Source organism: Saccostrea cucullata, unplaced genomic scaffold, assembly GCF_032062105.1.
Source record: "Saccostrea cucullata isolate Sc308-1 unplaced genomic scaffold, CSIRO_AGI_Scuc_v1 ctg5063, whole genome shotgun sequence".
In the NCBI taxonomy this organism is placed as follows: Eukaryota; Metazoa; Mollusca; class Bivalvia; order Ostreida; family Ostreidae; genus Saccostrea; species Saccostrea cuccullata.
In genome coordinates this window covers 1-25,132 of record NW_026933699.1, presented here as the reverse complement: position 1 = coordinate 25,132, position 25,132 = coordinate 1, and the positions used below count along the sequence as shown (strand labels likewise).

Below are 25,132 nucleotides of genomic sequence, written 5' to 3'. Positions count from 1 at the left end.
ATAGGTACGTCATAGCACGTTTCATTGATGGAACAGCCCTGATCAAGAAATAGCTTAGTGTTGTTCATGAACTGATAAACTGCAATTGTTTTCTTTAGAAAGAAAGGAGAAAATATTCAGTGGATGTAAATGTTAATAGTTAACATGCAAATTTTGTCATATGAAATAGGTATATTGTGTTCACTGTTTTAAATCATTTAAACTCTAAGTTTTGATAATATTTGAATCAAAATAGAATATTCAATATAAAAAAAGATTAGTACTTACCTTTTATTAGTCCAAGTGTATATTTTATATTAGTCGCTTTAATGTCCAAAAGAATTTCCTAGGTGGTCAATGACTTCCTCATCAGTAGGTACCCGGTTATGTAGGAAAAAGGATTTCTACGTACACTGGCCCTAAGGCCCCCTGTTACAACTCTTACGTTAAAACTACCACCATCTACGTATTTTCAAGGCAATTCATGAACGGTATCCAAATGATATATATGTTACATTCATCGGTAAAAAAAAGTATCTTTTTGGGTATGAAAATTGTTTTGATCTTTCGAATTCTAATTTTGTATACTGGGTATACGCAATCAAAATATCATATACATGTGCATTTTTTTTTTATCTTTCTGGACAGATTTATTAATCCCCCCCCCCCCTTTTTTTATGTAAAAAACAAAATTGTCCGATATTCGTTGCGTCTACGTCCATATGTGTCTTTTGAGTATTTTTGTACTGATTTATATGTTTTTATAAAGGATGTGTTCAAAAACATGGGCGAACAAAGTCTTCAAAATGCCTATAGCTTCAAGTTTTTTAAAAATCAAGTTCAACGTAAAAAATAATTTTTACAGGTAAAGTTTCTAATTATTGAATAGTATGAAATTACTCAAACAAAATTTTGGTGATAAATGGAATTTCAAAGGATTTGAACCTATAAAAAATAATAGTACATGTACTGTGAAATATACTTTCAAACTGAAAAAAAAATAATAATCATAAGATTGTAATTTAGTTTGAAGAAAAAGAAAATTAATTTTGATTCCTGCTTAGTGTTCTGCCGTATTTGGGTGAATAAACTTAACAGAGATTGCTTATTTTGCAGATTTTACTTAAAGTATACAAACTTTTGATTTTAGCTGAAAAAGGAAGGAAAACTGATCAGTTGTAATTAGGATTTAATTTTCACTTTATTATTAATAAAACCAGACACATTTCTCGGCTTATTCGCTTAACTTCTTTAAGACACATAATGGCGTCTTTTGATATAAGCAATGTCATCCAATTTAAACAGAATGTTTTCAATATCACTGGAAAAGAGCCTCGTTATGATAATTCCTAACACTGATTGGTCAAATCTGTGGCACGCGCCATATGACCAACTTTTCTTCTCAAGACACGTTATACTTTTCAATGCGAAATCAAAATCCATACAATTGTACTGTAATGCACAGGAAACCCAAGGAAGCATTATGCTAGTCAAAGTAAAATGATTTCTAAATATTGAAATAAAACTACTTTCTAATTCGGGCCTATCAAACATGCATGGTTTTTCACCCAGCGCTTTAAAAGTAATGGTGTTTGTTCGCAATGCTATAGATCCGCCACCTTCAGTTAATTGTATTCCATTGGTCACTGTTCTATGAATTAAATTGTCCAGAGGTTTTCCGAGGAATCGCACTGAGGAGTCTGCCCATATGACGATGTGAAATTCCGAGAACAGGAGCTGAATAAGCACAGGTTTCCATGTATTTGTTCGAACAATCCCGAGGTGATCAGGGTATTCTTTGAATGGAAATTTCCTTAACCGACAATAACAGTTTTTCTTGATAAAGCGAGCCTCTGATTTTTTCAAACCAATGTCGAATATGATGAATTCAAAGTCGGAGAATTTTGGGGCCACATGGATGTTCACGTTGCTAATGAAGCCTTGAATTTCTAAATAATTAGCAGAACTTGCAGCAGAGGTAAGCACAATCTGTGAATCTGGAGTTTGATTAAGGTTAACCTTAATTCCATATTCATCAAGATTCAATTCCCTTTTCAAAGTTTCTGAAATGTTAAAGGGATAATTTTCAACCACCTTTAGATTTTCTTCAACTGTTGAAGGAAAAAATGGACATCTTTCCAAAACTTTAATGATTCTTTTGGTCACTCTTGTCGGTAAATCGGGTATGTTGAAGTGTATAATACCTATGATAATGCTTGAAATGCATACAAAGACGATCGTTAATCGAATACGGCAATAACAGCTAATGGGACGACGATATCGTCTCATTTCTCCTTTGAACCAGTCTTTAAAAAATCAGGACAGGTTTTTGCTTTTTAACAGGAACTCTTAATGGGGATGCAAATTTCTACAAAAGAAACTGGATAATGTTAAAGAAGAAAAAAAAACCCCAATAATATTCAATTGATGATTACAAAATTTTACAACCGACACTACATTCATTTCAGTCTGTAATGCAAGAAATATATCTTACTTTTTTTCTGCTTCTATTATTGATGATACACGCCCAAACCTGTAAACTATTACACGTATCTCTAATTTATACGCGATTACTTTTCCAATTAAAACTTTTTTCTATTTAAAATTATCATTTTGGTAATGTAGTACATGTAGTGTATTGTAGTGTATAACTAAAACTGGGACTAAAAAAGTGGGATACGACATGACAGCTGTACATCAATAGGATATGAATTAAAGGACGTTCAAATCAATTTATTTTTATAAAGACCCCTTTGATTAATTAGTACACTGCAGTCAAAATTTACGGAATTGTTTGTAAGTTTGTCCGTTCCATTCATTACTTGCGCACGGAACTTATGTTTAAACAAAAAACAAGCAAAATTCTCATACCTGTTCAAGTCAGTTCGCCGTTAGATGAGGGTTTACATTATAATTTCGGATTGCCATGAATAAAGACGCTGTCGGAATTACCTCGCTTATCAAAACGTTTAAAGTTAAATGCCCCAATTACCTTCCTGCCCCTTTATAGTGTCCTAAAGATTTGATCAGGTCTAGCTCATTGTGAAACAATAGTATTTTATTAAAGGTTTATTTTTTGTTTGTGTTTTCTTTCAATCTGCTAATGCTTCAGAAAGGAACCATTTTGATCATTTGAAGTACTACAATAATACAATAACTAGAAAATGTAAGTTACATATACACATGAATAGTAATACAAAGGATACAGTAATGGCAATAATTTACACCTCAGCATTATCTGCAGAAAAAAGTACTGCTTTTTGAAATTTACATTAGACTATAAATCGAGAGGAATCAGGCTCTAGTGAGAGGAATCACGCTCTAGTGATGAGAGGAATCACGCTCTAGTAATGAGAGGAATCAATCTCTAGTGATGAGAGGAATCACGCTCTAGTGAGTGGAATCGCGCTCTTGTGATGAGAAGAATCGCGCTCTAGTGATGAGTGGAATCACGCTCTAGTGATGATAGGAATCACGCTCTAGTGATGAGAGGAATCACCTCTAGTGATGAGCGGAATCAGACTCTAGTGATGAGAGGAACCAGGCTCTAGTGATGAGAGGAATCAGGCTCTATTGAGAGGAATCAGGCTCTAGTGATGAGAGGAACCAGGCTCTAGTGATGAGAGGAATCAGGCTCTAGTGATGAGGGAGATCAGGCTCTAGTGAGAGGAGTCAGGTTCTAGTGAAATGAATCAGGATATAGCAAGATTGATTGTACGTCCCTCTGGAGAATTTTTCACTCATATGGAGACACCACCACTTGCCGGTGGAGAGCTACACATTTTGTCTTATGCTCGGCACTCAGGGCCATTGAGCAGGGAGGGATCTTTTACGTGCCAGTACCTTCTGCGACATGAGACCTCAGTTTATATGGTCTCATCCGAAGGACCAGTCTTCATGTCCCCCAGTGGGATTCGAACCCTCGACGTAAGGATTGACTCCTTACTTCGTGACTTTAGAGCAGACGTTCTGACCACTGCGCCATGCAGGCGATGATATAGCAAGAGGAGCAAGAATACAAATCTTGCCAAATAAAGAATTATTAGAATATATATAGCGAGACGAATCAGGCTATAGCAAGAAGATTCAGGCAATAGCAATAGAAATCAATTTATGGCGAGAGGAATCTGGTTACAGCGAGAAAATCAGGTTATAGAAATCAGGGTACAGTGGGAGGAATCAGACTATAGCAAAAAAGAGTCAGGCTAAAGCTAAAGAAATCAGGCCAAGGCGAGATAAATCTGGCTATGCAAAGAGCCGGAGAAATACAGTTAGAGCTAGAGGAATCAGCTACAGAAAGGCGAAAGGAGTGAGGAAAGAGCGAGAGGAAACATGCCATAGAGGGCGGAATCAGGTTTAAAGCGATTCTACTTAAAAACAAGCTAATTCAGAGAATTTGTGTCCCCCGCTTAGGAAAAAAGTAAACCATGCGCAGTTCGGGGAGGGGGGGGGGAGGTCGGATCTCCCTGGCTGAATTTGTAGAATTATTAAATGTATACATGTATACTGAAGCAAATAAAATATGTCAATATGGATATAAAGATTTAATTGCTTATTCTTAATTATGTGTATAGAAGATTCCTTTTATATGGAATATTTATCACACTGTAATGATGATTTTATGAGTTTGTACAAGTCAGACCTCGTAATTTTTTTCATTTCGCGTGCTGAATACTATTATTTAGTACAAAAAAAGTATTTCCAAAAAAAAAAAAGGTCCATCCGGGACTTGAACTCGGGACCTCTCAGATTGGAAGCGAGAAACATACCACTAGACCACGGAATCGCTTTAAATAGAGTTATGTATATGCAGAAGTGAAGTCACATACATGTATATATTCATGTTCGGTATTGTCAAAATTTTACACAATCCATGGTATTTGATTTATTTAGCCTTTATTAAACAGTTCTAATAGATGTAATAAGAACATAGTCCGCCGGGAAACTGTTTTATACGCAATAACTCTCCTCATGGCCCTGTGCTAAAAATAGCGACATGTAATACAATAAATACTAATCAAACAGACGGGGCGGGGCACTTTGAGAGGGGTGAGAGAGGTCCTAGGGAGTTTTGATATAAAATTACATTGCACAAGCTCAAAATCTTCTTGAAATATCGCCCGGAAATGATAGTGTTACACACAGACAGGATGTATAAATATACGACCTTGTACTTTGACCTTTTGACCTCAAAATCAATAGGGGTCTTCATTAGGCCACATGGCGTTGTTATGTAAAATTTCATTGCAATAGCTCAAATGGTTCTAGAGATATCGTGTGGAAACGAAAGTGTTATTACAGACAGAATTTGCTCTTTTATGACCTTGACCTTTTGACCTCAAAATCAATAGGGTTCTTCTTTAGTCCATAGGGAGTTGCTATGCTAAATTTCATTGCAAAAGCTCAAAGGGTTCTCGAGATATCGTGTGGAAACGAAAGCGTTACAGACAGACAGAAAGATGGACGGACGGACGGACAAACCCAAATTAATATCCCCTACTTTTCAAGCGGGGGACAAAAAAAAAAACATTTATGACAATTCTGGTTTCTGTCTTTTTTTTAAAAAAATTTCTATTTACATTTTGAAATTATTTCAATATTGTTGGTTGGAAAATTTCCCGAGTTGTGTTTTTCAATACCGTACTTTATTTAATAGAATGATCTGTAAGTTTGAATTCTTTATGGCTGTAAATTATACATTCACTAAATTGCATCTTAAACATGGAATAGGTGATTGTAAGTATGATATTTTGACCAGTAAGTATTACAGTGTTAGGAAAGTCTTCACTGAGCAATAATGAGAAATAGATGACATCCGTCCACTGTATCAGTCGTGTGCAGACATTCATAAGTCTTTTCTCCTTCTGAAAACCTGGAGGAAAAAAAACTTCTCACAAATTTGAAAGAGAGGAATTCTATCTGGAAAGTAAAAGATCCTTTCATTGTTGATTTTATCAACAAATACGGTATTCGTGATCCATAAGTGTACATTCCCGCTTTCTCATGTAAAACAGTCATCTTATCAGAAAATTGATGTGAACTATGATGGCCGAAGTCACGTTAAAGAGCACTGTTGTAAATACACCCCTAATAAATTATTGAAGTGTGTCCCAGTAACACTATGCAAACAAGCAGACTATATTTTCAGTTATAAGTATATCTATTGAATATGAAAGTTCCATGAAACCACGTGAGCTAGGGCGGAAGTCAAATCCCGGGATAACAGGAAAATGAAGAAGAGGGGGATTAAGATTGTACATGACATGGAGTAAAACAGGACAATAACAATGTGGACTTTACGACAACTTTTATCTTTAGTTATAATTTGTGGGGTGAGTATTAGATATAAAAATCCTTTCTCCAGCAGTGCAGCTCTATGCAATCCGGATCCAAAATTTCAATTATTTTTAAACGACGCGCCCTTTGTTTCCTGTTTCGATAAACCGGTCATTTTATGGAGAGTAGTGGATAAATTGTTTACTCAAAAAATCAAGTACCAAAAGCAAATACCGATAATAGAAATAATGGGCCGGTGCAATTTTCACAGCTTATTTTGAAATGGTCTATTTCATATGCACATCTTTGAACGTGAGGGAAAATGAACATGTAATATTTTAACTTGACTTTGTCACTTTAAGCATTGAGTCAGCAGGAAATAACGTATCCAGTATACTGTTTTCATTGTAAATGTATATGCAAAAAAATCTCTATATCTTCAATCTTTAGGCCTTATTTTTCCTATACTTGAAGATTCATAAAAACACTTGATAGTAATCGCTTTTTCGGAGAATTTCACGCATCCTCATTTTTCGAAAGGTCATACACATCATCTATTACAATGCAAAACACTAAGTAAAGAACATTACACAATCACTGTATTCCCTAACGCTAACGAGCATTTTTATTTCCCTCTTTTTACAAATTCAATATAAAAGATGGAAACCTAATCATCAGCTTTTTTCATAAACAGCTGTTTGAAAAACGTTTAGATTTAAAAGGGTTTAAATGAGAGACAGGTTGAAATAAATGCATAACGACAGGGAAGTACTCCGACCAATACTCCATTTGTTTAGGCCATGCAAGGAAAAAAAAACAAATTATGTAAGATCTTATCAACACGATCGGTTACTTTTAACAGCCAATGATGGGAAGTCGCGAGACAATGTCAAGATTCTTATCAGGCAATAAAATAAATTGTTAAACTACATATTTTCAACAGATCTGTTAAGGAGAGTAAATATTAAAAAAACGCCTCTGCAAATACTTCAAGATCTGTATTTAATGTTTGTATAATCCCTCCAATACGAAATGAGACGTCAATCTTTAAAATAAAAACTGCAAAAATTAAAGATATGGCGAAGAGGGAGGGGGGGGGGGGTGTTAATCTTCAACAGTGTACTTTTAACAAAATTTATCTTCCCTACATTTTACCGGTAAATAGAATGTATTTATTTCATTTGTTACTATAGTATTTGAAAAGGTTATAATCCTCCTTGATTATATACATGTACATGAATCTGACATACAGCTATCAAATCAGTGTTATTTACGACATGGAATATATAAAGAAAAGTCATACCTAACGAGAAAGCTGTACCAATTCCCTGTTAAACTACATGTGATATTTTAATATTCAGATGAAATGATAGGTGTTAGTTTGATTGTTCTGGGGGAAAAGGAAAAGAATATTTTTTTTTTACTACAACGAGGAAAAAGATGCAGAGTGTACTTATGATATCAGGCTTTTATTAGGAAAAAATTGAATTATTAAAACAATTCCAATTCCGTTTTTGGTCAATCCTAAGAAGTAGTTATTACACTGCGATTATAGATGTGTATATTCAGTTTAAAAGTATAAAATATATAAAAACTTTTCATTTACTCCCTTTTTTTTCTAAAAGATCACGCACCCTTTTTTGTGGTTTAACTGCCTTCATAATCATATAACAAAACGAAGGAGTGTTATGATAGTCTCACGTATTTACATGCAAAACAATGACAACGAAATAAGTTATATGTGAGAAATTTTATCTGCTCCTTCCTTCCTCCCTCCTTTCTATCTAAATCGGTAAAGTCCTACCATCATGTCGTGTCACCTCATCTTTATATATAGTGCCACTAACAGTAGGTATCTTTTACTGTATACAGGATGTAAAATCCCCGTTTATTTTAAAAATAAGACTGGTCTCTCTGTACCACACAGTGATCAGTTCCAGATCAAAAGAGGATTTTCCTCCTTCCCGAGTTTCCTTTGAGTGGATAAAACACTTTTTACATGAAATGTTTGAATAAGCAGTTAGTTACAGTGTCTCATTTGAAAACCTTTCAATACCTTCTCCCTCATCATAAAGGAGTAAAGTAAGGTTTAGGTTCAATTTAATATTAATTAATTGCTTTTCTCTATAGATAAGACGAGTAATTTCATTTGATTCTTGTTAGGTTTTCTTTCTCATTGAAATCCCTAAATCTTACTGATACCAGCAACTCCTGAACAGGAACGTGTAGTACTTAAATATAGAAATGGATTTATATAGAACATAAATGTGACTAAAAAGAATATCAGTTTGTTATTCTCACTCAGTGATGTTGGATATAGAAACAAAATCGTGCGTGTTCGTTTGTGAGTGATTTAATCCTGTGCGAAAGGGAAGTGACGTCATCGAGATCGATGTAGAATGCTGCCTCGATTTACTCCTTGTAAAGAGATGCTTCGCTTTCCAATGTCCTTGTTTGATATTTAAGTCAAAAACCATTATCTACACATCATGTATATAAAGATAACATAATTATGTAGGATATTGCCACTTTTCTATTCAGGGCCCCATATTTATGTTCCCCAAACGGAGTTTGGGAACATATTGTTTTTACTCTGTTTCTTATTATTATTATGTTCCCCAAACGAAGTTGGGGAACATATTGTTTTTACTCTGTTTCTTATTATTATTATTATTATTATTATTAGGGTCTTCCGTCTTCAGCGGAAGACCCTTCTATTATTCTTCGGTTTCTTTTTCACTTTTATTATTATTTTTTTTCTATTTTTTCCTTACCGATTTTGTGCAGAGGATTTCTCAGAGATGGCTTGATCGATTTAGTTCAAATTTTCAGAGATTATGTGTTTCTATCTGAAGTTTGTACCCGCAACTTGATTTTGAAAAATTCACTTCCGGTCGGAAGTTATCGCCCTTTGATCGAAATTTAGATGACCTCCTTGTCTGCGATGGAACTCAAAAACAGTTCAAGCTAGAAAGCTGAAATTTTCAGGGATGATAGAGGACATGTTGCCATATTGCACCTGGGTCAGGATATTTTCCTGAAGTGTGTAGTATGGAAGCTCGGTAGGGGTCAAAAATTAGGACACGAGTCATGACTGATTTTTTGAGACATTTTGTATTGTATCTTTTAAAGTATAAATATTTTGTTAAGACATACTGAACATCATTTGTGCAAAATGACAAGATCTATGATATGATTTCAAGAAAAATGTGCTGACTCATCAAATTAAGGACCAAAAGGGGCAAAAACTCTTTAATCGATAAGTCTTAAGCAGTCAGTATTTTGTTATACATTATTGAAGCAAAAATGTTTTTCTAAACAGTCTACAACTATATATTATGATTTTTATGCCATATTATACATAATTAGGGGCCACAAGGGGCCAGAATGCTAAATCTTTGACGCTTTATATCTCGAAAGAGAGAAATATTTTGATAAGTAATATTGAACAAAAGATGTTCAAAATAATGTTCTGAACAATATGCAACCTTTCATTTTTCGCTAAACGTCCCCGTTAGGGAGTTAAAGGGTTGGCCCCTAAATATTTCTTTTGCAAATAACTTGAAAACGAAAAAGAATCTCTGAATAGTTATTGAACAAAAAGTGTTCAAAATCATAAAAGCTTTAAGATGAAATCAAGAAAAAGGGGCTGGGCGCTTAAATTAGGGGCCAAAAGGGGCTTAAACTCTTTTTCCGATAACTCTTTAACAGTCAATATTTTGTTATACATTACTGAAGCAAAAATGTTTATCTCAACAATCTACCACTGTATATTATGATTTTAATGTCGTATAGTACATGATTAGGGGCCACAAGGGGCCAGAATGCTAAATCTTTGACGCTTTATATCTCGAAAGAGAGAAATATTTTGATAAGTAATATTGAACAAAAGATGTTCAAAATAACGTTCTGAACAATATGCAACCTTTCATTTTTCGCTAAACGTCCCCGTTAGGGAGTTAAAGGGTTGGCCCCTAAATATTTCTTTTGCAAATAACTTGAAAACGAAAAAGAATCTCTGAATAGTTGTTGAACAAAAAGTGTTCAAAATCATAAAAGCTTTAAGACGAAATCAAGAAAAAGGGGCTGGGCGCTTAAATTAGGGGCCAAAAGGGGCTTAAAGTCTTTTTTCGATAACTCTTTAACAGTCAATATTTTGTTATACATTACTGAAGCAAAAATGTTTATCTCAAAAATCTATCACTGTATATTATAATTTTCATGTCGTATGGTACATAATTAGGGGCCACAAGGGGCCAGAATGCTAAATCTTTGACGCTTTATATCTCGAAAGAGAGAAATATTTTGATAAGTAATATTGAACAAAAGATGTTCAAAATAACGTTCTGAACAATATGCAACCTTTCATTTTTCGCTAAACGTCCCCGTTAGGGAGTTAAAGGGTTGGCCCCTAAATATTTCTTTTGCAAATAACTTGAAAACGAAAAAGAATCTCTGAATAGTTATTTAACAAAAAGTGTTCAAAATCATAAAAGCTTTAAGATGAAATCAGGAAAAAGGGGCTGGGCGCTTAAATTAGGGGCCAAAAGGGGCTTAAAGTCTTTTTTCGATAACTCTTTAACAGTCAATATTTTGTTATACATTACTGAAGCAAAAATGTTTATCTCAACAATCTACCACTGTATATTATGATTTTAATGTCGTATAGTACATGATTAGGGGCCACAAGGGGCCAAAATGCTAAATCTTTGACGCTTTATATCTCGAAAGAGAGAAATATTTTGATAAGTAATATTGAACAAAAGATGTTCAAAATAACGTTCTGAACAATATGCAACCTTTCATTTTTCGCTAAACATCTCCGTTAGGGAGTTAAAGGGTTGGCCCCTAAATATTTCTTTTGCAAATAACTTGAAAACGAAAAAGAATCTCTGAATAGTTGTTGAACAAAAAGTGTTCAAAATCATACAAGCTTTAGTACGAAATCAAGAAAGAGGGGGTGGGCGCTTAAATTAGGGGCCAAAAGGGGCTTAAAGTCTTTTTTCGATAACTCTTTAACAGTCAATATTTTGTAATACATTACTGAAGCAAAAATGTTTATCACAACAATCTACCACTGTATATTATGATTTTAATGTCGTATGGTACATGATTAGGGGCCAAAAGGGGCCAGAATGCTAAATCTTTGACACTTTATATCTCGAAAGAGAGAAATATTTTGATAAGTAATATTGAACAAAAGATGTTCAAAATAACGTTCTGAACAATATGCAACCTTTCATTTTTCGCTAAACGTCCCCGTTAGGGAGTTAAAGGGTTGGCCCCTAAATATTTCTTTTGCAAATAACTTGAAAACGAAAAAGAATCTCTGAATAGTTGTTGAACAAAGAGTGTTCAAAATCATAAAAGCTTTAAGACGAAATCAAGAAAAAGGGGCTGGGCGCTTAAATTAGGGGTCAAAAAGGGCTTAAAGTCTTTTTTCGATAACTCTTTAACAGTCAATATTTTGCTATACATTACTGAAGCAAAAATGTTATTCTAAACAGTCTACAACTATATATAATGATTTTCATTCCGTATGATACATAATTAAGGACCACAAGGGGCCAGAATGCTAAATCTTTGACGCTTTATATCTCGAAAATGAGAAATATTTTGATAAGTAATATTGAACAAAAGATGTTCAAAATCATGTTCTCAACAATATGCAACCTTTCATTTTTCGCTAAACGTCCCCGTTAGGGAGTTAAAGGGCTGGCCCCTAAATATTTCTTTTGCAAATGACTCGAAAACGAAAAAGAATCTCTGAGTAGTTGTTTAACAAAAAGTGATTAAAATCCTTAGAGCTTTAAGATGATATGAATAAAAAGGGCTGATTCCTAAAATTAGGGGCCGTGAGGGGCCAAAAGCCGATTTTTAAAAAATCTTTAATGTTCAATGTCTTTTAACAGATTATGGAAAATCATTATTTTAGAATGAAAATCTCAATCAAAATCTTATCTCATCTCATCAAGAATCGGACGGAAGACCCACTCGTTGCTCGCAACGAGATCGTATCTAGTTATTAAGGTCTTCCGTCTCCAACGGAAGACCTTCTTGTTTTCGTTCGGTTTCTTTTTCCCTATTATTATTATTATTCTTCCAACCGATTTTGTGCAAGCGATTTCTCAGAGATGGCTCGTCCGATTTCTACCAAACTTTCAGATCTGAAAGATATTCAATTGATCTTGATAGGTTTTTTTCCTTTTTGATTATCTCACTTCCGGTCGTGAGATATGGACGATTTTCTGATTTTTAGAGGGTCGGCTTGTCCGGGAAACTCCTCCGAAACGACTTAAGATATGGACTTGAGATTTTTAGGGAAAATAGAGGAAGGTTTGGTGAGTTGTAATTGGGTCTCCAAATCTTTCTAGCCCAAAAGGCACCGAAGTTCGGTAGGGCCGAAAAAATGTCTCAGAAATATCTCACAAAATTTGACGCATTTTGTCTCATATCTTCACTCCTGTTCATAATTTGTTAAAACATATTGAAGACAAAATATTCAATATCGCAAGACCTTTCATTTGATATTAAAAAAATAGGGCTGACCCTTCAAATTAGGGGCTAAGAGGGGCCAAAAGTTTTTTATCTATAACTCTCTAATGATCAATTCTTTGTTATACATTATTGATCAAAAGTATTCATCTTAACAATTAGATTATAACTATCTAAGTTGTTTGAAAATTGGCTTATCTGAATTCTAGATATTAATATTTGAAAATCTGAAGCGGGCCCCAGATGGCGGCTGTCTTTGTCAATTCCGCCATTTCGCAATTGGGGTTTATGGAGGCAGCTGAGCGTTTGATTAAACCATTCTGACATACGAATGCATGAAATGTAAACAAAACTACTTGGACTTTCACGTAGTAGTACGTTGCAATTCAGTGTCGATCTTAACACTTAATTTCCGTTTTGAACACTACTTAAGTGTAACTGGGCTAGATACGATATATGTAATGTGTACAAAGACTTTTTAAACGTCGAAATAAAATAACGGCGATTAGAACGTTTTATTTATTTTATTTCATAAAAGTTCTAAGAAAATGCGCGAATATTTACTCCTGGCGTTTGGCGCAAATTATTAATAGTGACCCGCCTTTTATGATTCTTAGACAGGTGTACTGTTGCAAAAGTATACACACAAGTATATTTAGAGCAGTACTCCCAAAAGCTTAATGGTTTGCGCGTTGGGGATAAAACAGAAAAAGGCGACATGGGTTCAATCCTCTTTGCGACCAAAATTTTGAATCTTTTTCTGTGATATTCATGGCATAAGTAAAGGCCCCTATTTGCTGATTTAACGTATAATCAGTTTCTTGATTTGATAAAGAAGAAATTAAATATCTTTGAATATCTTAGAACTTTCGCAAGCGTAGGTTCAACGTTTTCTTAAACACTAAAAAATATTCATTTCATTTTCTCATAAATAGGCTGCGCGGGTAATACACATGGTGCCAATGTGCAGGTAAGGTCTTCCCCGTGATGGGGAATGGACCTGTAGAAAACCTTCTTTGGTTCTGCAGAGTCGAGTTTTTAGCAAATAAAATGTATGAAAATGCACGAATATTTACTCGTGGCGTTTGGCGCATATTATTGATAGTGACCCGCCTTTTATGATTCTTAGACAGGTGTACTGTTGCAAAAGTATACACACAAGTTTAGAGCAGTACTCCCAAAAGCTTTATGGTTTGCGCGTTGGGGATAAAACAGAAAAAGGCGACATGGGTTCAATCCTCTTTGCGACCAAAATTTTGAATCACTTTTCAGCTCGATTATACGAGATTTTTTTTCCTGAATCGGACGGAAGACCTCTCGTTGCTAGCAACGAGATCGTTTCTAGTTATTATTATTATTCTTTTTTCTTCTTATTTCTTCTCCGGTACTTTTTTGTCCGGAAGTGTTCTCAGAAACTGTTCACCCAACTAAGTTAAAACCTTTTTAGGGTTAATAGGTGTGTTGTGTAGATGTGCTGAACGAAGGTCATTTTGCGCGCATACGCCTGCACGTGCGGGCGCGTGAAGTGGGTCAAATGACTGATATACTTAATATAGCCATAACTTTTACATTTTTTGATGAAATGTTTTGAAACTCATTACATAAAGATATATTAGTAGTGTAGATGATATGACACTGTCAAATTAGCATGAACTCACGCGCATGCACGTGCGCTTCGCTCTGATTGGCTGAAACAAAAATCTCAATATCTCTTTTGTTTTTTGACGAAATGCTTTGAAATTCAGAATATAGTCATGCATTAGGATATCCTACAACTTGATATATAAAAAGTTTCATGAAATCACGTGCATACGCATGCACTTCAATCTGATTGGCTGAAACTTTACATGGCTTTATCTCCTTTGTTTTTTGACGAAATGATTTGAAATTTAAAATATAATCATACATTAGGATATGCTGCAATATAATATACAAAAAAATTTCAAGAAATCACGCGCATGCACATGTGCTGCAATTTGATTGGCTGAAACTTTAAATGGCTATATCTCCTTTGTTTTTTGACGAAATGTTTTGAAATTTAAAACATAGTCCTTCATTAGGATGTCCTACAATACGATATAGAAAAAAATCATGAAATCACGCGCATGTACGTGTGCTGCAATCTGATTGGCTGAAACTTGAAATGGCTATAACTCCCTTGTTTTTCAAACAAACAGGATGGGATTTAGAATACAGATAGATATAAGGGACTCCTACAAGAATGTATGATCATCATACACGTGCACGCACGTGCGTGCATTTAGAACGAGTGAAGTTAATAATACACTTGAATGAGTGATTTTTAATACTTTTGGAATGAATGTTGTCATATTATTGTATATTAAAATATATAGATAGTGTAGACATGCATTCACATGTGCACGGGTGCAATGCTAAAATTTGAAAATAATTGGTATCCTTCTGGGGAAACGTTGTTAAAGTAAAAAATGCACAGTGTTTGTCTTATTTAATGAAGCTTACAGAGGATATGGCACCAAAAGAGAGTTGGGGAGCGTTTGGGGAACATCTGTAACGGTTCCCGTTACAATTAGCACTAGTTATTATTTTTTTTCTTATTTGTTCTCCGGTACTTTTTTGTCCGCGAGTGTTCTCAGAAACTGTTCACCCAACTGAGCTAAAACCTTTTTAGGGTTAATAGGTGTGTAGTGTAGGTGTGCGGAACGAAGGTCATTTTGCGCGCATACGCCTGCACGTGCGTGCGCGTGAAATAAGTGAATTGACTGATTTACTTAATGTAGCTATAACTTTTACATTTTTTGATGAAATGCTTTGAAACTCAGTACATGAGGAAATATTAATAGTGTTAATAAAATTACACTGTCAAATTAGCACGAACTCACGCGCATGCACGTGCGCTTTGCTCTGATTGGCTGAAACAAAAATCTCAATATCTCTTTTGTTTTTCGACAAAATGCTTTGAAATTTTAAGCATTGTCATGAATTAGGATATCCTACAATATAATACGGATAAAATTTCAAGAAATCACGCGCATGCACGTGCGCTGCAATCTGATTGGCTGAAACTTTGAATGGCTATATCTCCTTTGTTTTTTGACGAAATGCTTTGAAATTTAAATCATAGTGACGCATTAGGATATCCTGCAATATGATATACAAAAAAAAAATTCAAGAAATCACGCGCATGCACGTGTGCTGCAATCTGATTGGCTGAAACTCTAAATGGCTACATCTCCTTTGTTTGTTGACGAAATCCTTTGAAATTTAAAACATAGTCATGCATTAGGATGTTCTACAATATGATATAGAAAAAGATTCCTGAAATCACGTGGATGCACGTGTGCTGCAATCTGATTGGCCGAAACTTGAAATGGCTATAATTCCCTTGGTTTTCAACCAAACAGGATGGGATTTAGAACATAAATAGATATAAAGGCCTCCTACAAGAGGGTATGGTCATCATGCACGTGCACGCACGTGCGTGCATTTGGAACGAGTGAAATTAAATATACACTTAAATGAGTGATTTTTTAAATACTTTTGGACAAAATGCTTTAATATAAAGTATATTTAAATATATAGAAAGTGTAGACAAGATTATATGATCATTACGCACGTGCATTCACATGGGCACGCTTGCAATGTTAAAATTTGAATATAATTGGTATCCTTTTGGGAAAACGTTGTTAAAGTAAAAAATGCACAGATGTTGTCTTATTTAATGAAGCTTACAGGGAATATGGCATCAAAAGGGATTTGGGGAGCGTTTGGGGAACATCTGTAACGGTTCCCGTTACAATTAGCACTAGTTTGACTTGCTCTATATAAAGACTTCGGTGACTGTTCTTATGCTCATTTTCAGCATAATGGAAAAATGAAACTCATTTTTGATGCAACTGTCATGTTGTTGTATTACTGTCACCCGGTTAATTCAAATTTTGTAACATGGCACAACTTTTTATCTGAATTTTATTTTTTATATAACTCATATTAAAAAAAAACAACTTCAAGAGCCTCGCTTGAAAAGCGGGAGGGTTTGTAGTGAACGGGATGTCCGTCCGTCTGTCTGTCCGTCCGTTACGCTTTGGGGTACCAACATCTTACATGTATCCGCAACTCTCCTTATACCACTGAATGACATTTTAGTTTCAAAGAATCTTTGTTACATAGTGTCATTTTGCACCTCTTATTTTACTTTTTGACCAGACAAATATTTTGGGTTTTCCAGATCAAAACATGGACACGGCCATTTTTTCTTTAATATTGAAGGGTATCCATCTCTTATCCGCAACTCCCCCATACCTCTGAATAAAATATAATAACTCTTTCTAAAAATTCTTTATTACATAATGCCATTGTGCACCTCCTATTTTTCAACACTTTGATCTGACACTTATTTCGATCTCCCAGGGCAAAATATGGACTTTACCATTATATCCATATATAGGAGGAGACGGTATCATTTAGTGAGCTCATTGCTCACAGTACCTCTAGTTGTCTCTTTTAAAAATACCTTATTTACTTGGTAAACTTCCAGGAAAACTTTTTGATCACTCCATATACAGCGTAATTTCTTATACAATTCTCCCACATAGGCGAACCTTATTGACCCTCTAAAATGCTATTATATAGCCGAACGATATAGATTCTCCTTACATGTATATGCTATTATATATCCGAACGCTATAAAGTCTTCTTCTGTCATACAGGCTAAACCTATAAATTCTTCAGAAATGCTATTATATAGGCAAACCTTATGATTCTTTAAAATGCTATCATAGAGGGGAACACTGTAAATTCTTGCAAGATGCTATTTTTTTTAGACGAACCTTATAAATTCTTCAGTAATGTTACAATAAAGGTGAACCTTATGAATGATTTTATAGTGTTACCATATAGGCAAACCTTATCAATTCTTCTATAATATTACAAGCCATGTGAATCTCATATATTCTTCTACGAGGGCTGTTCAATAAATAATGTCCTCGGTGCTCAGAAAGAAGCAAAAGACGCTTTTCAATGATTTAGCTATATACTTCATGATTTTACTTATTATGTTCCCCAAACGAAGTTTGGGAACATATTGTTTTTACTTTTTTTCTGAATTTTCTTCTCCGGTACTTTTTTTGTCCGCGAGTGTTCTCGTAAACTACTCATCCGAGCTAGGTGAAACCTTTTTAGGGTCACTAGGTATGTTATGTAGATGTGCGGAACGAAGGTCATTTTGCGCGCACGTGCGTGCATGTGCGCACACGTGTAACGCGTGAAATGACCAATATGATAGATATAGCCGTAACCTTTTAAATTTTTGATGAAATGCTTTGAATCTCATAATATAAGGATATAATAGTAGTATAGACATGATGACATGGTCAAAATAGCAAGATCTCACGCGCATGCACGTGCGCTTCGTACCGATTGGTTGAAACAAAAGTCTTTATATCTTTTTTGTTTTCTGACAAAATCCTTCGAAATTTTGAACATAGTCATACATTATGAAGATCTACAGCATGATATATAAGGATAATCATGAACGCACGCACATGCACGTTAGCTGCAATCTGATTGGCTAAAAGTTTAAATGCCTAAAACTTTCTTAGTTCTCATTAATACAGGGTGAAATTTCGAATATGAATAGATATAATGAATGCCTACATTATTCTACCATCAAAAGTAAATGCAAGGATGTCATGCACATGCGCGCACACACAATGCGTTAAACGACAGTATACTTAAGTCTTTTGATGTTCATGCAGAATTAAGAACTTATAAATGTAAAGACATGTAACATACTGAAGCAGATCTTTTTACCCTTGACCTTGATACTTAGGTCAAGGTCACTAGTAACCTGAATAAAATGTTGATATTAGCTATTTACCAAAATGACCTTGACCTATGAACTTGAAATCGACCTTAACCTTTGACCTTAACCCAAGGGTAGAAAGAACCCCCCCCCCCTCACATAAAGTAGAGAATCGCTGTAAAGCTCAAATTACACCTCGGACCCACATAACATTTCAAGGAAACTGCAGAAAAGAGCTCGAGGAAAGAGTATTAAAATATTTTATGTGAGTTTCCAAAGTATATAGAAATTATTTATTTAATTAATTACAAATCCTGTCGTGTTTGAAATTAAAGTAAAGATGAACAAAGTTGGTATATAAGCCTTCTATGTTTACATGTATTTATTCGGATGTCGTTAATAGCATTCAATTCTACTGATTTGAAACAATATTTTAATACCAAGCATCCTTTGTTTATTTAACCTTTGAAATCTAATTGATTTTTTTTTTTAGAATTACGCAATCCTCCGAAATTCAAAATCAATATACATGTACGCTCCTTCGTAAAAAAAAAAATTTAGGTATTTGCATGCATTCATGAAAAATATATTAATAAGAAGGTCTTAAAGAATATTGGTCACATTAGCTGATACGAATGTCTTTATAAATATCTATTGTAAACCCCAGAAAGTAGCCTCCTATGCATTGGAAAAAATGAATAGTTCCGGTCAAAAACCTTTACATGTATATATTTATTTACATAGTATATAAAATTTACTAGGCACAGGTACCAGAGTTGTCAAAATGACCAGAGAGGAAATATATTTAAAAAAATCTGAACAGATTAAAGGAAAATCCCTTTTCTCTGTATGGAACTAAAATTGACTAAGTTCATTTTGATTGGTTAGCCATCGGCGTGATATCCTTAGTCGACTTCAACACTGCCTTGTCGTAGGAATAAAACCAACTTTGAGCCCGAGGTTAAAATCAGTAGAGAATTTAAATTTGAATAGGTATTTCAAAAAATGATATATACTTGAAATGTGGTAACTTTATATCTGTATTTTTTTCTATTACTGTAAATCACTTTTTATTCGCGAGAACTTTATTTTCGTGTAATTACGCGAGACGGTGTGCTCGCGAAAATTTAATTCTCGCGCATAATAGTATTCTTTAAGATTATATAGAGCAATAACCACAATTCGTGAAAATTTTGTCTCGCTAATCAAGAGTCAATGACTATCTCGCGAAAATAAGTTGTCGCGAAAATTAAGTGATCTACAGTATTCGCGGGATAGAAAGATGTGTTAATCGCTTAACCAACATGCCATGATCATCTTGCATATGCATGTACATGTACGTGTGCGCCAATGCAAAACGTTCAACGATATATAGTTGATATCATTGTAAGTTTTATATCTTTAAATAAAATCCTTAAATACTTAGTATATTTATAAAAGGTGTTACAGGAAAAGCTATGGCACGAAAAGGGACATGGGGAGCGTTTGGGGAACATCTGTAACGGTCCCCGTTACAATTAGCCCTAGTTAATCTTAGAACACATGTCCGTAACATTTCTTATCCAATTTCTGATTGTTTTTAGTACTCGTTTTTGGGTATGACCCTTAGTATACTGGAAAATGGCAGATCCAATGATTTCCTGGACTTGTTTCTTCCTTCTGAAAGGTGTTTTTTTTCAAATTTGCAAATAGAATCAAGTCAAAAGGTCAAAGATCTGGCGAATATCGTTAATGTGAAAAACATTAACCTTCTGTTTATCCCGAAAACCCCTTCATTCTTCAGGGCATGTGGGTTTGGACGCTGTCATGAGGAAATTCAATGTAGTGGATTCCTGATTTGGGTCCTACCTCTAATAAAGCTTTCGATTTTTTTGCAAAAAAAAAAAATGCTTTCTAGACTCCTCCAGAAATTAAACTGTCTCCCCGAATACGAATTTGAACAACAATACCACTAATATTTAAGAAAAATTACATATAAATCTGTCTTTGTGCTCTTGCATGCCTTTGCTCTTGTCAGACCTTCGCCGTTTATATCAAGAACATCTTATGGTAAATTTTGTTTTGAGGGTTTTCACCAATAGATTCATGTTCCAATATCTATTTGAATATAAAACAAACGTGGATAACTACAATTACTGATATTTTAAAGTAATTGTTAAGACTTTCGTAAGACGCTGTCTTTTTCACTCATTTTTCAAAATATAGGGTGACCTTTGAGTACCAAGCTTTTTTTACCGTCAAACGTTTCTTTAAAACAGTGTAAACTACTCCCGATATGATGTCTATCAAATTTGCTATGTGACTTAAAGTCAATCATACATTAAATAAATATAGCCCTTTGATGAGGTCAATCCATAGATATATCGACTTCACAGAAAAGCATATCGACCGAGCATTATTTTTTACATAGATTGACAAAACAAATTATGAAAATAATGGGGAAAAGTTTTCTCTCTTTAACACTTAGAGACTAGAGATCAAAATATACTTAGCTGTTTAATGCAATTGTGTTCCCTTTATATTGATGGAGTAATTTAGAGGATTTACTCATTCAAAATACTTTATTTATTTGATTATATTTTGTATCAATATTTGACACACATATCCAATATGTTTTAATATGAAGAAGATCCTATTTTAATGCATTGTTTCGTCTCATCAAATGCAGAACATTGAAAAAAAAAATTAGTAGAAGTTGAAATAATTTTTTTTCTCGAAACATCAAATCATACACTGTATTAGCTATGATTGAAATCAGTACTATTTTGTTTTACAGAAATTATCTCAATTTTAAGAAACCTCAAGTCGATATGCATGTCAGATTCTATAAATAGTAACTCAAGTCTATATGCTAATATATATACTTAATCATGTGATCAAGTTTGAGCCAATCAGAGAGCTTGGAATAAATGATAACAAGAATAGATATGGGTTACCCCATATCCAAAGATATTCGACTGTTTGATTTACAGTGTTTATAATGACGTTAATAAAAAAAACTGCACTGTTAATTATGGAACTGTTGTACATTTCGTGATTCCATAGCATTACGGTCACCCAGTCTCCTAACAAACAGTACACATAGGCCTACATGTACCTGTGTCCGCAAGACCAACATTAGCCTTGGTCTACACACGTGCAATGGAGCTGTCACACGCATCCAGCGAGCTCGGAGAAACACGTTTTGTTTTGCCGAGAAGTTACGGTGTCAGACAAAACTTTTCCTTTCTTAATTAGATCATATAAATACGAATTCTGATTAATAAAAATTATACAATCCCTGTTGAACTATATATAGTTTGTTCTAACATTTGCATCTGCAACAACTTGTGTTTAAAATGGCTGGGTTGGGAAAGTCAGGTCCGGGTCGGAAAATTCTAAACTGAAAACATGGAAAACCTTTTTTGTTTTGAAAATAACTGAAATATACTAATGTATTTGTCGCAGAGTACTTACATTATTCAAGTTCTATATATAATGGTATATGCTGAACTTCAACACGAACCCGAATCTCCAACCCAGTTCTCGTTTTGCCACACATACCCTACAGTTTACAAAGTGTACACACGAGCAGGCCAGGGATTGAAAATTCCGTCATTTCATAATACACACACACAGAATGATTAATTTTTTCTTTAATAACAAATTGTATGATAATTAACGGACTATAAACATGTACTTAATACAATTGTTGATATAGTATTATCAATTCATCGGTGAAAAGATATGAATCGAAGAATGACCTAATTATTCTCTGTTATCAAACATGTAAAAAAAAAAAGGCTGAGGAGGGAGCGAGCGTAGGAATATTGATATTTTTTATTTGCATTTCGGGGGGAAAGTGACTTTCTAATGATATTTTGACGTTATTTTTGATTTCTTTAACGTATGACATACACAACTAAATACTCTTATCATGAACAATAATGTTGTATCTACTTATCATGATGGAATTATTTTGGTCGGACCAATATGTGTGAGCTGCCGCTGAATACAGTTATATATCTTGCAAAGATAGTATGCATTGATCGAATATATGAAAATAATATCATCAAATATCACTTATTGAAATTTGGCGAACAGTACATAAGTTATAATTTTTGTTGGCAAGGACGGTACCCATTTTTGATGTCCATTGTATAATTTTTTATCATTGAAATCCACCTGCTCATTTGTCTATAAAACAGGCATTGGTTGCTGTAAATGTCACATATTTCAGTGAATATTCTTTTGGATTTTAACAAGTTTTACAGCAGCTTTAATGAAGCTTTTATTTTCACTCTAGTTTAGAATTCTTTACCATTCATTTATAATGCAGTGTCTCGAATAGCCCTTGTTTCCCAGCTTCTCACGATGAAACTATGTGATGAAAAGTGGTCACATAAACTGTTATAAATTCATTAAAGATTCAATAATGAGAGAAAGTCAAGTTAAATGTCGTACAATGCTACCACAATATAGTTGAACCTTATAGACCCGTGTTTAATGCTACAATAAAGCTGAACCGTATACTAGTAAATTCTTCTATGATGCTATCATATTTGTGAACCTTATAAAATTAATTCTTCTATAATGCTTCAATATAAGAGAACCTTATGATTTCTTTAATAATGCTCCAATATATAAAAATTCTGCTATAATGCTACAACATATAAAATTCCGCTCTAATGCTACAATATATCTGAACCTTATGAATTCTTTTATAATGCTACAATATGTACAGTGAACATTATTAATTCTTAAATAAATCTACGAAATAGATGAACCTGATAGACCATTGTTAAATGCTACAATGTAAATTATAGATATTATAGTATGCACAAATTTATTAATTCTGAAACGTAACCATATATGAACCCTATAAATTCTTAAATAATGCTATAATATGTGAACATTATAAATTCTTCCATAAAGATACAATGTATGCGAACCTTCTTAATTCTTTTAAAATGCTGCAATAAAGGCGAACCATATGAAATCTTTTATAATACTACGATTTAGGCGAATCTTAAAAATTCTTATCCAATGCAACCCTAAAGATGACCCTTATAAATTCTGGCATAATGCAGCTCTATAGATGCACCTTATAAATTCTTATATAATGGTACAATATAAATGAATCTAACAGACCCCTTTTCGATGCTACCACACTTATGAACCTAGTGAACCCTCCTTCAATGCTACCAGATTGATAAACTTAATAGACCCTTCTGTTATTGTACTACATTGTTGAACCTAATAGACCCGTCTATTAGTGTACCAGATTGAGGAACCTTATAGATCCGTCTATTATTCTACCATATTGGTAAACATAATAGACCCATCTTCAATGCTGCCACATTGGCTGGCACATCACATTGGTGAACCTAATAGACCCATCTATTATTCTACAACATTGTTGAACCTAATAGATTTTTCTATAATGCTACCATATTAATAAACATAATAAACCCTTCCATTATTCTACCACATCGATAAACATAATAGACTCTTGTTAATTGCAGCCACTATTGAAATAACGACCACTATCGAAATAATTATTCCAATAACAAACATAGTATGCCTACCATATTTGTTATTGAAATGCACTCTCAGCCACTATTGAAATAATTGTCGTTATTTCAGTAGTGGTTGTAACAGACCCTTCTTCAATGCTACCACATTTTTGGTGAATCTAATTGACCATTCTATTATTTTACCACATTGGTTAATATAATATACCATTTCATTATTCTACCACATTGGTAAATATAATGTATCATTCCATTATCCTACCACATTGGTAAATATAATATACCATTCTATTATTCTATTACATTTGTAAACCTTATAAATAATTCAGAAATACTCTCTAGTGCGTCTAGGTGTGTGTTCTAGAACATTCTATATTGCTTTCACAAAGGTGAACACTTGGAGTTAAATAATTTGACTCTATAATACTTGTATATTACTGACAGTACCTTGTAGCATTTCTTATTACATTTACACGGCAAAGTATACAATCAAAACGCTTTACAAGTTCTTTATAAGCGCTTATTTGTATTTGTCTGTAATATTTATGCTTATTCTTGAAGAAGGAATACATGCAATTAAAACTTAATGAATCATGTTACGAAAAGCCTATGTTTAAAGAGAGGTGGTCTAGAGGTACTTTTAAATAATAAGTTCCTCTAATGAACACCACACCTTTAAATTTCGTGGAAACTCTTGATGATCACTTTTTTTTTTTAGAAGAAAATGAATATACTTCAAGTAAAGTCATCAAAGGGAGTGATAGTGACAGTAGGGGATTAGTCATTCATCAAGGATTATAAGATGTACTTGATGTACGGTGATATAGACACGACATATCTATATTCATGTTAAATGGAGTTTCCGCTGTATCGAGTAACCATTCACATGATTCAGGGAAATTAAGATATAAACAAACAGAAGAAGAAAATGACATTTTTACCATGGAAAACCCTGATATAATTATGATGAGATGTAATAAAGTTTTATTTAAAACTAATATTGACATAACGCGAAAGAGGAGGAGAAGCATTCTTTAATTATTTCTACATAATGTAAGCAGATGAACATTTAGAATTTGTTTAATAT

At 33.9% G+C, this 25,132-nt stretch overlaps 1 protein-coding gene across 1 annotated transcript; it reads right to left on the bottom strand.

The window, feature by feature from the left end:
- Positions 1–1,230: 1,230 nt before the first annotated feature.
- LOC134239017 (uncharacterized) lies at positions 1,231–2,349 on the bottom strand. Its single transcript, XM_062721157.1, has one exon. The coding sequence runs from the start codon at positions 2,266–2,268 to the stop codon at positions 1,231–1,233; it is 1,038 nt and encodes a 345-aa protein (XP_062577141.1). The 5' UTR covers positions 2,269–2,349.
- Positions 2,350–25,132: the final 22,783 nt, after the last annotated feature.

Bases quoted from the DNA above. Each gene is read 5' to 3' on its own strand.
- LOC134239017 (XM_062721157.1), bottom strand. From the start codon at position 2,268: ATGAGACGATATCGTCGTCCCATTAGCTGTTATTGCCGTATTCGATTA.